At 40.7% G+C, this 13,086-nt stretch overlaps 1 protein-coding gene across 3 annotated transcripts in view; it reads right to left on the bottom strand.

Annotated features, from left to right (window-relative positions):
• The window catches only part of RFTN1 (raftlin, lipid raft linker 1), a 120,045-nt gene that overhangs the window by 67,970 nt on the left and 38,989 nt on the right, over positions 1-13,086 (bottom strand). For all 3 annotated transcript variants that reach the window (XM_014578660.3, XM_006133255.4, XM_075922109.1), the window contains exon 3: positions 11,232-11,418. In XM_014578660.3, coding sequence (XP_014434146.1) covers positions 11,232-11,418 — 187 coding nt within the window. The remainder of the gene's footprint in view (positions 1-11,231; positions 11,419-13,086) is intronic.

Below are 13,086 nucleotides of genomic sequence, written 5' to 3'. Positions count from 1 at the left end.
CCCACAACTGCAGAGACCAATGTATTATGCAAGGCTATCCCCAAATGATTGTTGAGTTATGTCTGAGTGGCCACCTAACCCCTTCATCTGACCAAGGTATTATGCCTCTACTACGGTCCGCAGGATGATACTGGGGAGGTAAGAGCCGGCAAGTGCCTCTTGAACTTTGAAAGGGGCAGGTTCTACCCCAGTGGATTGACAGTGGATCTGGCCTCACCTGGACAAGCACAATAGGCCTGCGTTACCACTTTGATGGATGAGCTCCCCCTTCTCTGCAAGTATAATGTCCCAAGCTAAGTGAGAGAGCCAAACATCACAGAGATCTAACAGAAGAACAGAGTCAAAAGGAGCGAGTGTTTTATGGACAATGATTTATTTGTAGGTGAAAGAAGCGAAATCCCTTCTGTCATCACCTATCTGGCTCCAAGAGCCAGATTTTTTTAAAAGAAGAGTTTTTGCCTCCTTTTGGTAAGAGTCAAAAGTTTATTAATTTGTCCCATTATCCAAGACATTCCACATATACAAAAAGAATGGTGGTTGATTGTAGTGAATAAGGGATATAAAATGTGCCATTTTTGTGAGAAAATCATGGAGTCGATCTGGGTAGGTATTTTCCAGCTCACACAACATAACAAATAAATAACACACAAAACTTTTCATCCCTGGATCTCACAGCATTTTATAAACATCAAAGAAGTCTCATAATACCCTTCTGAAGTAGTTACTAATATCTCATTTTTACAGATGGTTAAACAGTCACAGAGACCCTAGTTTTGTAACTCTTACTCCAAGAATGTTACTTAAATCAACAGAACAGAAGAACAACCATACTAGATCAGACCAAAGGTCCACCTAGCTAAGTATCCTGTTTTCTGACAGGAGCCAAAGTTCCCTCTCAGCTGCGTGGCGGAGCAGCCATGCTGCTATATTCTGAGCTCCATGCAGAGGCTCAAAGCTCCCTGCACAGACAGGGAAATCAGCTGAATGGTAGGGATGGGACCTCCCTAAACTGCAGCTAAACTGCCACATGCTTCAAATGGAAGTCAATCAGCTGAGATAAGCAGGGAATGAGTGGCTGGGGGGAGGGGTAATTAATTGGCTTGGGGGAAATCCCCCCAAGATGCCGGGGGGGGGGGGGGGCAGAGGCAGAAATCCAGCAGTCTCTTCAATCCTCCTGGGAAGGGGGAGTCAAAGGGGCTGACTGCATGGGGTAGGTGGGGGAAAGAGGGAGTGATTGAGGGCTGGCAACTGTGCAGTGAGGTGACTGTAGGGGACAGTTTGTTTGGGGTGTCTGACTCACTGTAATCCTCTCAGGCTGGTTTGGAGGGAGGGGAAAAAGCCTGGAGTGTGTGTGTGTTTGCTAGGAGGACACTTACATGATTACATTTCAAACAAAGTTTGCATATAGGGTGTAAATGGCTTAAGATAAGAAAGAAAAGATTCTTGTAACAGTTTCAGAGGAGTAGCCACGTTAGTCTGTAGCTGAAAAAATATTAATAAATAGTGAATAGTCCTAAGGTGCTGCAGGACTATTCATTCAATTTTAACAGAATTTTGTGGAGTGTTGCAGTTATTTAAACTCTGAACTTAATGATTTTTTAAAATGCTGTGTTACTAATTAATACATGGTAAATTGTGTTGCATTAAGGTCAGATCTTTGCTATCTGGAAGAGTTCTAGTTTTTATGAGTTAGAAGTAGCGAGTACTAGGTGTGATGCTAGTTATTTTGTAGGATGAAACCTCCTTTGCAAGTGCTTTGGAACATGCATCTGTCTACAAACCCTGAAACCAGGTGTTAATTTGTTCTGGGGTTTCTACTCTTCCTCCAGTGGAAGAAGGCTAATTCCCTACCTTTGTACAACACCTTTGTAGTCACTAAGTGTACCTCACAGCAAATAGTCACAGGTGTCTTGTTTTAATATATTTTATTCCACACATATGGACTGCTTAAAAAAATGTACATATGGTGTGTGTGTGTGTTTTGTTTGCATTGGTGGTGTACATCAACACACTACCTCAATATTAGTGGTACACAAAAGAAAATTCAACCCACCTAAGGATTATGTTTTCCAATGTGAATTACTTTGCATTTATCAACATTTAATTTCATCTGCAATTTTGTTGCTCAGACTCCCAGTTTTGTGAGATCCCTTTGTAACGCTTCACAGTCTATCTAGGACTTAACTATTTTGAGTAATTTTGTATCTGCATCTGACAAAGTGGCTGTGACCCATAAAAGCTTCTGCCTGTTAGTCCTTCATGTGTTACAGGACTACTCCTTTTATTTGAGAATATCATGAATCTTGCACTTCCTGCATATTAAACCCACACATTTTCATAAAGTAAATAGCTATATTTAGATAGAAAGCAAGATATTTCACACCAGCATTAGTTCTTACTCAAACATTGTTGGATTTTTATGTCTTTTTGTAATCTTGACTTCAGTATCTAAATATTTTCTTTTAATGGTCACCGTTATATAGGACATTTCATCTGTTATATCAGTAGAATGTATAACCTCTGCTTCTTGAAAATATTGCTGTATAAGGAATTTAATAGGAACTGTTTAAATTTATTAATCTATGGAAAATCTACATCTATAGCTAGACATATATTTATATGGCTATTTAGATTTTTTTTTTTTTTAGAAATCTTGTATGCAGCATTTCTATTTTGAAGTTACTGATGAAAGAATACCATTTTTTGGCAAAAGTTTGCATATTTCATCACAGTAACCTTGTTTTTAAACTTTATAAAAACAATAATTCCACGGCTCCCCAAAACACAGGCTATTATCTACTAAAAATATACATTTTTTTAATTAGCAGGACTAGATATCTGGCATCCAAGAGTTTTAAAAGAGATGGCCCAGGAGCTCGCTGGAGTATTCATATTGATTTTCAGTTAACCTTTCAACACTAGTGAAATAAAAAAAAAACCTGAAAGAAAGCTACTCTTGTACCAATATTTAAAATGAGGCAATGAGAAGCACAAGGTAATTATAGGCCTGTCAGCCTGACACTGATCTCATGCAAGAAAGTAGAGCAGTTGATATGGGACATAACTAATAAATAATTAAAGGAGACTAATATAATTAATGCCAATCAACATAGGTTTACAAAAACAGATTCTGTGAAATCAACTCAATATATTTAATGAAATTACAAGTTTGGTTGATCATAACAATGGTTTTGATATAACATACTTAAAATTCTGAAAGACATTTGACTTGGTAGCTCGTGACATTATGATTTAAAAACTAGAATGATATAAAATCAACTTTGCACACATTAAATAGATTAAAAGATAGTTAATTGATAAATGCAATTGGAAACAAGAAACAATACTAAGCAGGTGTGTTTTTAGTGGAATCAAATCTTGGCTCTATGCTGTTTAAAATTCTTGTCAGTTTCCTGGAAGAAAGCAAAATCATCACTGACAAAGTCTGCAGATGGCACACAAATCAGGAGAGTGGTAAATAATGAAGAAGAGGGGTCACTGATACAGATTGATTTGGATTGCTTCATAAGCTGGGCACAAGCAAATACATTTTAATATGACTACATGTAGATGTATGCATCTGGGAACAAAGAATGTAAGCCACACTTATGGATTAGAGCAGCGTTTCCTAAAGTGTGGTCCGTGGCCCAGTACCAGTCCTTAGAAAAAAAATACCGGTCCTTAGAAAAATTATCACGTACGAGCCGATTCATTTGTGTGACGGGGTAGCAGCAGCCCTCTTGGGAGAGAGCCCACCACCACGGCATCTCTGCCAGGCATGCTCCTGGGTGGCGGGGCTAGACCCGGCGGGCACTAGGACCCAGGGAAAAGGCCGGATGCCATGTGCACCAACACAGAACACCCGGTGCCGGACACAGCCAGGAGAGCTGGCACCAACCGATAAAGCAGCTGGGATTGGGGCCAGGAGATGGGGAGGAACAACCCGCCAGGCACCATGCACACCGATGCAGAACGCCGGATGCAGCGAGGGGAGCCGGCGCCAGCCCATAAAGCGGCTGGGATTGGGGCCAGGAGGGGGAGCAGAACAACCCACTGGACAGGTAAGACCAGTGACACAAGTTATTTGCCTATTCATCATTTGCTTAATGAATATGCAAATAAATGTTACCTCCAAAAGCTTGTGAATGGGTTTACTGGTCCCCAGTATCAAAAAGATTGGGAACCACTGGGTTAGAGGACTATCCTGGAAAGCAATGACTCTGACAAAGATCTGGGAGTCAAGGTAGATAATCAGCTGAACATAAGCTCTCAGTGCAACACTATAGCCAAAAAGACCAATGCAATCCTTGGGTCCATAAGCAGAGGAATCTCATGTAGGTGTAAAGAAGCTATTTACTTCTGTATTTGGCACTGGTGTAATTGCTGATGGAATACTGTGTCCAATTCTGGTGCTCCCTGTGATGTTGGCAGACCAAGTGCCAGATTATGCCAAGCCTTCTAGGCCTCACTAAGACCTGATAAATGAAACTAGTCTGGGTCACCTGTATGTTAATATTGCTAAAATAGATATTAGAGTTGTAAGAATATGTTTAGTATTTAAACTTTATGAAATGCTTGTAGGATGTGGCAAGTATTAATCTTACTTATAATGTCTACATCTCACCTTATAAAATAAGTGTTTGCTCTGTAACTATACAAACATTTGCTAAGTCTGTAAACCCACAGTAAGGGAAGAAGCATTACCAAGTGTAAAATACTAGTTTACCACAAGAGGCATTATCTCCTCCCCCACAATAGACGGAAATGGCCCAGTATGCTCAGCTATCAGATTCTGCACAGATCTTTGAAAGGGGAGGGGCACATGCCTGCAGGGCAGCAGAGATCAAAACACTGTGCAGAGCTATCAGGACAGGCATTGTGGGATACTGGCAAAAGTCAGTTCTGCAGACAAAACAAACAGCCATGTCCACACTGGCTCTTTGTTGATAATAAAGGGAGGGGAAAAGAAAGAAGTCTGTCATGTGGGAAAGTTTTCACCAAAACTGCATTTTTTCCAACAAAAGTACCACTGCAGCATATACTCTCTCACTTTGTCACCAAAAGGCATTTTTTGTTGGCAAAACTTGGTAGTACAGACATGCCCTTGATCACATGGTATAACTACCTAAACGGGGAACAAATATTTGACACAGACTTATCAGCCTAAAAAACAAAAGTTGGATGTCAAAGCTACACAAATTCAGGCAGAAATAAGGCATACATTTTTTATAGTGATGGTAACTAACCATTGGAAAAATTTACTAAGGCTTATGGCAGATTCTCTATCATTGGCAAACATTTAAATCAAGATTGGATGTTTTCTAAAGGATCTGTTCTAGACATTATTTTGCTGAGTTCTATGGCCCATGTTATACAGGAAATCAGACTAGATGACCAGAATGACCCCTTCTGGCTTGGAATCTATGACTTGCTCTGCTTCAATTTACCCATCTGTAAAATGGGGACTCATCATGAGTTGAATCAGTTTCTGATGTCCCCTGCTGGAAGCCCCACTTTCTGGCACTCCCTGACCAAAGGTGTCCTTTTCCAGGAAAAGAGCTGAAAGTTTACAACTGCAAGAGCTGCCTAAAAAGTCCACCCTGGATCAAATTCTAGCATGACCATTAAGAATTAGTTCTCTAGCTTTTAGAAAAGCCACAACAGACAGAAGCCAACAACTGGAGCCCATCAAGAAAGCTAAAAGTAGTTTGTTGTATCTTGTAAGGCACAATTCTGGGTGATGGTGGACAGGGGGGGAAGGATTTTCCCTATTTTAATGCAAAAAAAATCAATCCAGATTCCACATTGTAAAATTTAAAGCCCAGATGACCATCTTACATTGCATATTCATTGACTGCTGAAAAATTAAAAGGAGTTTTTCTCGTGAGATGCTCCACAAGTTCAGACAATCCTGTGACAGGATTATACATACTGAACTCATAGAACGGGTTCAGAGGTTAAGTAACTAAAATGAACTGAAGATTTAAAGTACCAAGTAATCTGAAGAATTTACCCAAGGTTCCATATATACTAGGATTAGGATTCCACAACTAGAATTTGCCAGGTTTTCTATTCCCTGCAACAGAACTGAGCTCTAGAATGCAAACTCTCATTAAAAATGTTGATTCTAGCCATCATAGTTATGATAATAACCTTAACATGTAAACACAGTGTAAATATTCTTGAGTATATAGACAATGTTCCTGAAAGGTGTGATCTACTCTATTTTTATCAAATATGAAACATAGGTGTCAGAGTCATGGAATATTTCACAGCTAGTCATACAGAGAACGTTTAATTTATGTGTTTTATCCATAACTTCATATTTCCGTCCATGACTTTCTAAATGTGAAAAGTCTCAAATCTCCTGTCTTTAACTGTCCAAACTGTGTTTCCCATCCTCAGCCACTTATACAATATACTCCTCATTATGACTGGATCTCTAGTGTATATTGAAAATGGAAAGTGTGGGAACACCACCAATAAACAGTGACTATTGTATTAATTGCATTATTTATGTGCTCACGTAAATCATACAAAAACTTCCACCTTCAAATGAAGATACAGCAAAATTTCAAATCTGCTACAGATTCCACAGACCTTAGGTCCAGCTTTCCAGAGAGTCTTGATTACACCAAGCAATGGACTGTTAGTTGGATTCATCTGGAGCTATTTTGTTGTTTCTTAATAAATCACAAGTCATACAATGAATGAAATTCTTCTTTATTTGAAGTGTGAACTCAATGTCTTTGAGATTCCTTTGCAGGTAAATAAAATTGATATAATCCAAACTGTGAATACTTGTGTTTTGGAATGTGGGGAAATAAGAAGAACAAAGTAGCGTGATTTCATCAAGTGTGTCACTGTACAACAGATTTCATTATTTTAACTGAAAAGGAGAATGTGTAAAGTTTGAGATAAACCCAGTGCTCTGCTTTGAAAACGTACCCCTCAAATAATAAAACCACTGATTCTAAACCTCATTGCAATTTTTTCCTTAATTATTGTTTTAATTATTAAAGCTGAAAGCTGCATAAGGACAGATCTTAAAGATTTTCAGCAGTATGACAAAAGAAGACCTCACTAGAGTCCAATTTATGACTACCTACCTCACTTAACTACTGTAAAGAGCATGCATAAACACAGGGAGCACCAGAATTGGACACAGTATTCTATCAGCAATTACACCAGTGCCAAATACAGAAGTAAATAGCTTCTTTACACCTACATGAGATTCCTCTGCTTATGCACCCAAGGATTGCATTGGTCTTTTTGGCTATAGTGTTGCACTGAGAGCTTATGTTCAGCTGATTATCTACCTTGACTCCCAGATCTTTGTCAGAGTCATTGCTTTCCAGGATAGTCCTCTAACCCAGTGGTTCCCAATCTTTTTGATACTAAGCAAATTATTCTAAGCAAATTACCCATGAGCCTGTGATATAGATCTCTCTTAACGGAGGGGAATATGTCTTCCTTTTTGGCACGTACTAGTCAGTGTGTGGGAAGTGCAAATATCATAAATAACATTTCATTTTAAAATTACTGAACACTAGACAGGCATGCCACACCAAAGGTAGTTAGGAGAGCAAAACAGGGAACAAACAACATTAATCCAGTGCTATGGAGCTGATACAGAAAATTCATTCAAAATCCAGTGTTAGGATTGTTCTATTAGGAGTAGGTTTGACACAACAGCAGTAGATTCTCAGACCTAAGAATGTGCTGAACACCCAAACAAAAGATCTGAGATGAAATATTAGAGTCAGAAAATAAAATACCAAAGAAGAATAGTTAGTTCCCACATACGGACCACTAACAGTCTCTTCATTTAAGCTTTTGTTCCCTCTGTGTCATTCATAGAGATAACTGATCTTACCCCTATTATTCTAATTCTGGTTAGTCAGAACCTTCTATTTATTGGAAACTAGAAGATTTACCCAGGACAGGAGGCTGGAGGTGTGGGGTGTCAGAGTCAGTGCAGGAGCTCGGGAATGTGGGAAGCTCAGGGCAGGAGGAGGGGGGCTTGAAGGGTGTGGAGTCAGAGTTGGGGGGTGAGGAGGAGCTCAGAGCAGAGCGTAGGGGATGCAGGAGTCATCACACAGGGTGCTGGAGTCAGGGCAGGCGGTTCAGATGTGGGGGGAGCTCAGAGTGTGAGTTAAGGGGGGGAAGGGAGAAGCCAATGGCTATTACCCAGGGCTGGCATGGAGCAGCAGGAGCCATGCAGCCCCCTAGCCAGCTGCTCCCTGGGGCTGGCCAAGGACATTGGGGGCTGTGTGGTCTGCCTGTTGGTGCCTGGGGCACTAGGAGCTGTGCAGCCTAGTCAGAAGCCGCTCCCTAGGCTGGCCTGGGATGGCGGGGGCTACACTGGCCAGGCAGTGGCTGCTCCCCATGGCTGGGGTGCTTGCTGCCTCCATATGGTCATTCTGCACTATGACTACTTTCTCATGCTCGATGGCCCCCTGTGGTCATTTGGGAGTATAATTGTCCCTGCTGTCACAGCCCTCCCTTCCTTACCGAATTCACAGGCCATTTGGGCCAATTTCATGTTCATAGGAATTTAAAAATAGCAAATTTCATAATGTCAGCTATTTAAATCTGAAATTCACCTGGTTCTAATTGTGGGGGTCCTGATCCAAAAAGGATTCGTGGAGGGTTGCAAGGCTATTGTAGGGGGCATTGTAATACTGATACTCAACAGAGGCAGCAGTGTGCGGGGTGGGGCAGTTTGCTCCATGGAAGCCTGTACGTGCAGGGAGCCAGCTTAAAAGCTGGCTCTCCACACATACCAGCTACCGCCTGCTCTTCCCCTGTACTGCTGCCTCTGCTAGAGAGGCAGCAGTGTCGGGAAGGGGCTGCAAATAACCTGCACTGATGAGCCCATGCTCATTGATTAACAATGTACAAGGTTACACTTTCACATCTCTAGTATGGTACTGTCACCTTTACTTCTGCACTGCTGACTGCACAGCTGGACCCTTAGTCATCAGCTGTCACTGTCTGGCCATCCAGCTCCCCTTCAACATCCTTTTGGGTCTGCTCCTCCCAGTTTGAGAAATGCTGGTTTCCCTGGTGAGATTTTAATATAGGTTAAGAGTTCACAAAGCACCAGGTTTCATGGAGCAGACCAGATTTCACAATCTATGACATGCTTTTCATAACAGTGAATTTGGTAGAGCCAATCATACGTGGAAGAGACAGGAGCAGACTCCTTAACTCCTTATTCCTGGTCTCGTGTCTCAGTCACAAAACTGCAGGCCCCTTTGCCAAGAGTAGTGGTAGACTGCAAAACAGCATGAAGTTCCTTAATTATGAAATCAAAACAGATCAGTTGACAATTATTTTCAAAAGTTAATCTTCCTGGGATGCTTAATGCCTACAATAATGAAACATGGAGCCTTTCTCCCTTAGGCCACTGGCTCAAATTTGGCCTTATTTGCCGTTAGTAGTTATTTGCAATTAGTAGGGATGTCAAGTCACTACCATCTGATGATCATTTTGTAGGCTACCAGAAATGAGATGATAAGGGACATGGTTGAGGTCCAAGTGAATGAAGAAACATTCATTTTTCTTGATTTGCTGGTCTTCCTGGAGGGGTGTGGCATTGCAGTATATGGAAAGGAAAGCAATGTGCTATAGCATGGGCAGCCAGGGTATTGGGATCAACTTGAGGGTTCCAATGATGCACCACATTGCATGTTCAGTTGGACATCTACAATTCGAGTGTGGCTACTTCTGTTCATACTGGTGCACAGTACTCAGCTACAGAATACGCAGGGGCCATCATTTATGTTCACTGCACGGATGCTTTTCAGCTTATACTTGCCAGTTTCTGGACCAGGTTGACTTTTGTCTTCATCTTGGTGGCTCCCTTCTTCAGCTGGTCATGTAAGGTTAGCATTGCAGTCCAGCTTCATGGCAAACAAAGCTAGAGAGGGGCCATGTTGACCAATGTTGCTGCAAAGGTCACTTTCAGGGTGAGCTTATCAGGATGGAATTAAGTGACTGAGATTGTGTGGGGATTTGGCCTGAGCTTCCATTTCCAGAGATACTCCTCCATGGTGTTTAGGTCCTCCTTCAAGGTTGACTTGATATCATTAAAGGTGGTTGCTTGCCATTGCCTAACCAAGGTCATCCGCATATACAAATCTGTAAGACTTCACTGGTGACATGTTGCTCACGTAGACTCGGCTTGAGTACTGAGTCTAATGGCAGGCCATCAGCGAGGAACCAGGATGTGCTGGCTTTGTTGCCCATATGGACAGTTAGCTTCATATGCCTATGGACAGCAATGCCCACAGTAAGCTTTAAATTGATTCTTTTGAAGTTGTTAAATCAAAATTTGAGCACGTCAGTAACTTGGACAGAGGTTATAGGCCTACCACAGCAGTGGGTGGGTGAGGTTCTGTGGTCTGCAACATGCAAGAGAGCAGGTCAGATAATCATGATGGTCCCTTCTGGCCTTACCATTTATGAGTCTAAATTTATTTTTTACAACTATTTACTAAAATTTCTATTTTTTTTAAAAGTCTGTGCCCTTTTATTATGAATGTCTGTTCTCAATTTCTCTCTTTTTTTAGTATGACTAAACAAAACAATCTACTGATTTTTATTCAATTGGGAGATGAAAATATAGGAAGAACTGTGCTCCCATTCATTTATTCTTCTCCAGCTTCTGACTGTGTTTCATGAAGGTATTCAATACACTTTAAAACACAGAACAAAGCAAACAGATTCATTTTCTATAGGTTTAAAATGAGCTGTACTACGTTGAAAAATTAAAAGTATTTTCATAGTTTTGCGGGTAACGTTTGTAGATAAGAAAAATGCACATTGTTTTACAATTTTCAGATTAATTGTGTTATCCACTGGCTGTATGTTTCTTTAAAGTAAATATTTTTCTAATTGAATTTAATACAATAAATTATTAGAAGAAAGGTCATGACATGGACTGCCTTCACAAATTATAAGGCTCAGAGTTTGTTTGCTTTTTTATGATAACATTCCAAAATGTAAAGCACATATCAACTTGCTGTTTTCTGTCTTTGCTGACAAAATGTAGATGGATTATAAACACGAAGAACATGTCAAACCTATTCAAGCCTACGAGTAAATATCCAAGCCTTGCGCAGCAAACATTAGCAATGACATTGCTACAATTTCCTGATCTAGGTCAAAACTCAGCAGGAAATCTCATTGTCTATTTTTATCCCAGCTCACTGGAAGTGTTTTACCTTTCTGTTTTCCTGATCAGCACAGCCCTGAAGATTTGTTCCTGCGGAGTCCTTTCTTTTTCATTAGTTGGCTGCACAAAAGGGTGGACAGCAGCCAAGATGAAACCCTGCTGATACAGTTCTTGAAGCTGAGATGGAAGATCACGCCAGGAAGAGAGCCTGATTGCAGAGGATCTTGGTAGCTCAGCTGGGAACAAAAACAAAAATTGATCAGTAATCCTAAATTAAACTATCGTTTTTTGTATTCCAGCCTCTTTGGAGGTAAGCACACTTCACACTGATGTGCACCATTACAGCTGATTTATCTGTTGTTAACTGAGGTTTACTTGATTCCAGAATTCTTAAAGATTGCTTTGCAAAAGGTTTAATTACTGCATAAATGTCAGGTCTCAGCAAGAGGGTCAGACTCACATCTATTACTATTAAAACACAAAGTTTGTTAGATTTTGGGTGGATAGTGTGGGGAGGGAGGCTTATTAAACATGCAGCAGCAAGCACCATTCCAAGTTTCAGGAGGCATTATTATATCCCACTATGACAAGGGTGGGCAATAAGCGGCCTATAGACCAAACACAGGTCAGCAGGGTTCACCCCTGACAGGCTGCCAAATACTTTATTTATTTGTGTGTGCACAGGTATAGCCACTTGCAGCTCACTGTTCTGCAAATACATCTTTCTTTCTTGGCTTTGCTGCTTAATTCCTCTCTCCCTTGTCTATCATCTTTTCAGCTATCTACAACCAAACCAGGGATGAGAAATAAAATGGCAGCGGTTCACCAGGATTAGCCCCTGATGGGCCACCACTGCTATATTTACCTGTGCCTCCGCAGGCATGGGACCTTTCAGCTCCCATTGGCCATGAATTGCTATTCCTAGCCAATGGGAGCAGTAGCAAACAGCATAGACCAGGACTGAGCTTCCTACAGCTCCCATTGGCCGGGGACAGTGATCTGCAGCCAATGGGAACTGCAATTGCCTGTATTGTGGAGGCACAGGTAATATATAGTAGTGGTGGCCAACCAGGGACTAACCCTAGGGAAGCCACATCTGGCCTAGAGGTCGGAATTTGCTTATCCCTTACCTAACCCTAGTTTTGTGAGGTAAGGTCCATGGTGCCCTCAACACCCACTGAAATCAATGGGAATTAAGAGTATTGAGACATTTGCAGGAAATGTTCTGCTCCCCGCAGGACTGGACTCTTGCTGTAAATCACACCAGAACAGAGTTTGTTGAAAGATGCTGTTTATGCAAAATAAAGTTTTATTGTTTTGCATTTCCCATCAGATTGTGTGTGTGTACCCTTTCTGAATAACGAAAGAAGTTATAAAAAAACTAATAAATATGCAAAACCAATAATAGTGAGGAATACTTTAAATAATAATAGGATAGTTTGTGCCTTATGTGTTAAGAAAAACTGTACGTGGCATATAAGAACATGTTTCAACAAAGGATAATGAAGCTTTAGACTGAAGGCTATATGGCATAGTTTATTATGTAAATAAAGAGTAAAACCTAAGAAATGTATAAGGCAATAGATATTTCAGCTCTCCAAGTTCTGTAACAGCACATAGATCATTTGGGACTCATAAAAAGAGCTATCCAATACATAATTTATAATAAACTTAAATAATCAACTAGACTGGTAATTTTATTGGTCTGTTAGGGAATAAAGTGGAGGGAAAAGCCCCAGTGTCCAAACTCAACTTATATGTTCAAAAGTCATGCCTCCTCTGGAGGGCTCTCCCTTCTACTACTTCTAATGATTACTCACTGTGCGCCTCGGAGCATGCCAAGAGTAATGATACTAATAAAAAGAAAATATAAGATCAAGTATCTTTCTAACAGTGAGCTCTAT

This window comes from Pelodiscus sinensis, chromosome 2 (genome assembly GCF_049634645.1).
Source record: "Pelodiscus sinensis isolate JC-2024 chromosome 2, ASM4963464v1, whole genome shotgun sequence".
NCBI classification, from domain to species: Eukaryota; Metazoa; Chordata; order Testudines; family Trionychidae; genus Pelodiscus; species Pelodiscus sinensis.
This window is presented reverse-complemented; position numbering and strand designations above follow the sequence as displayed.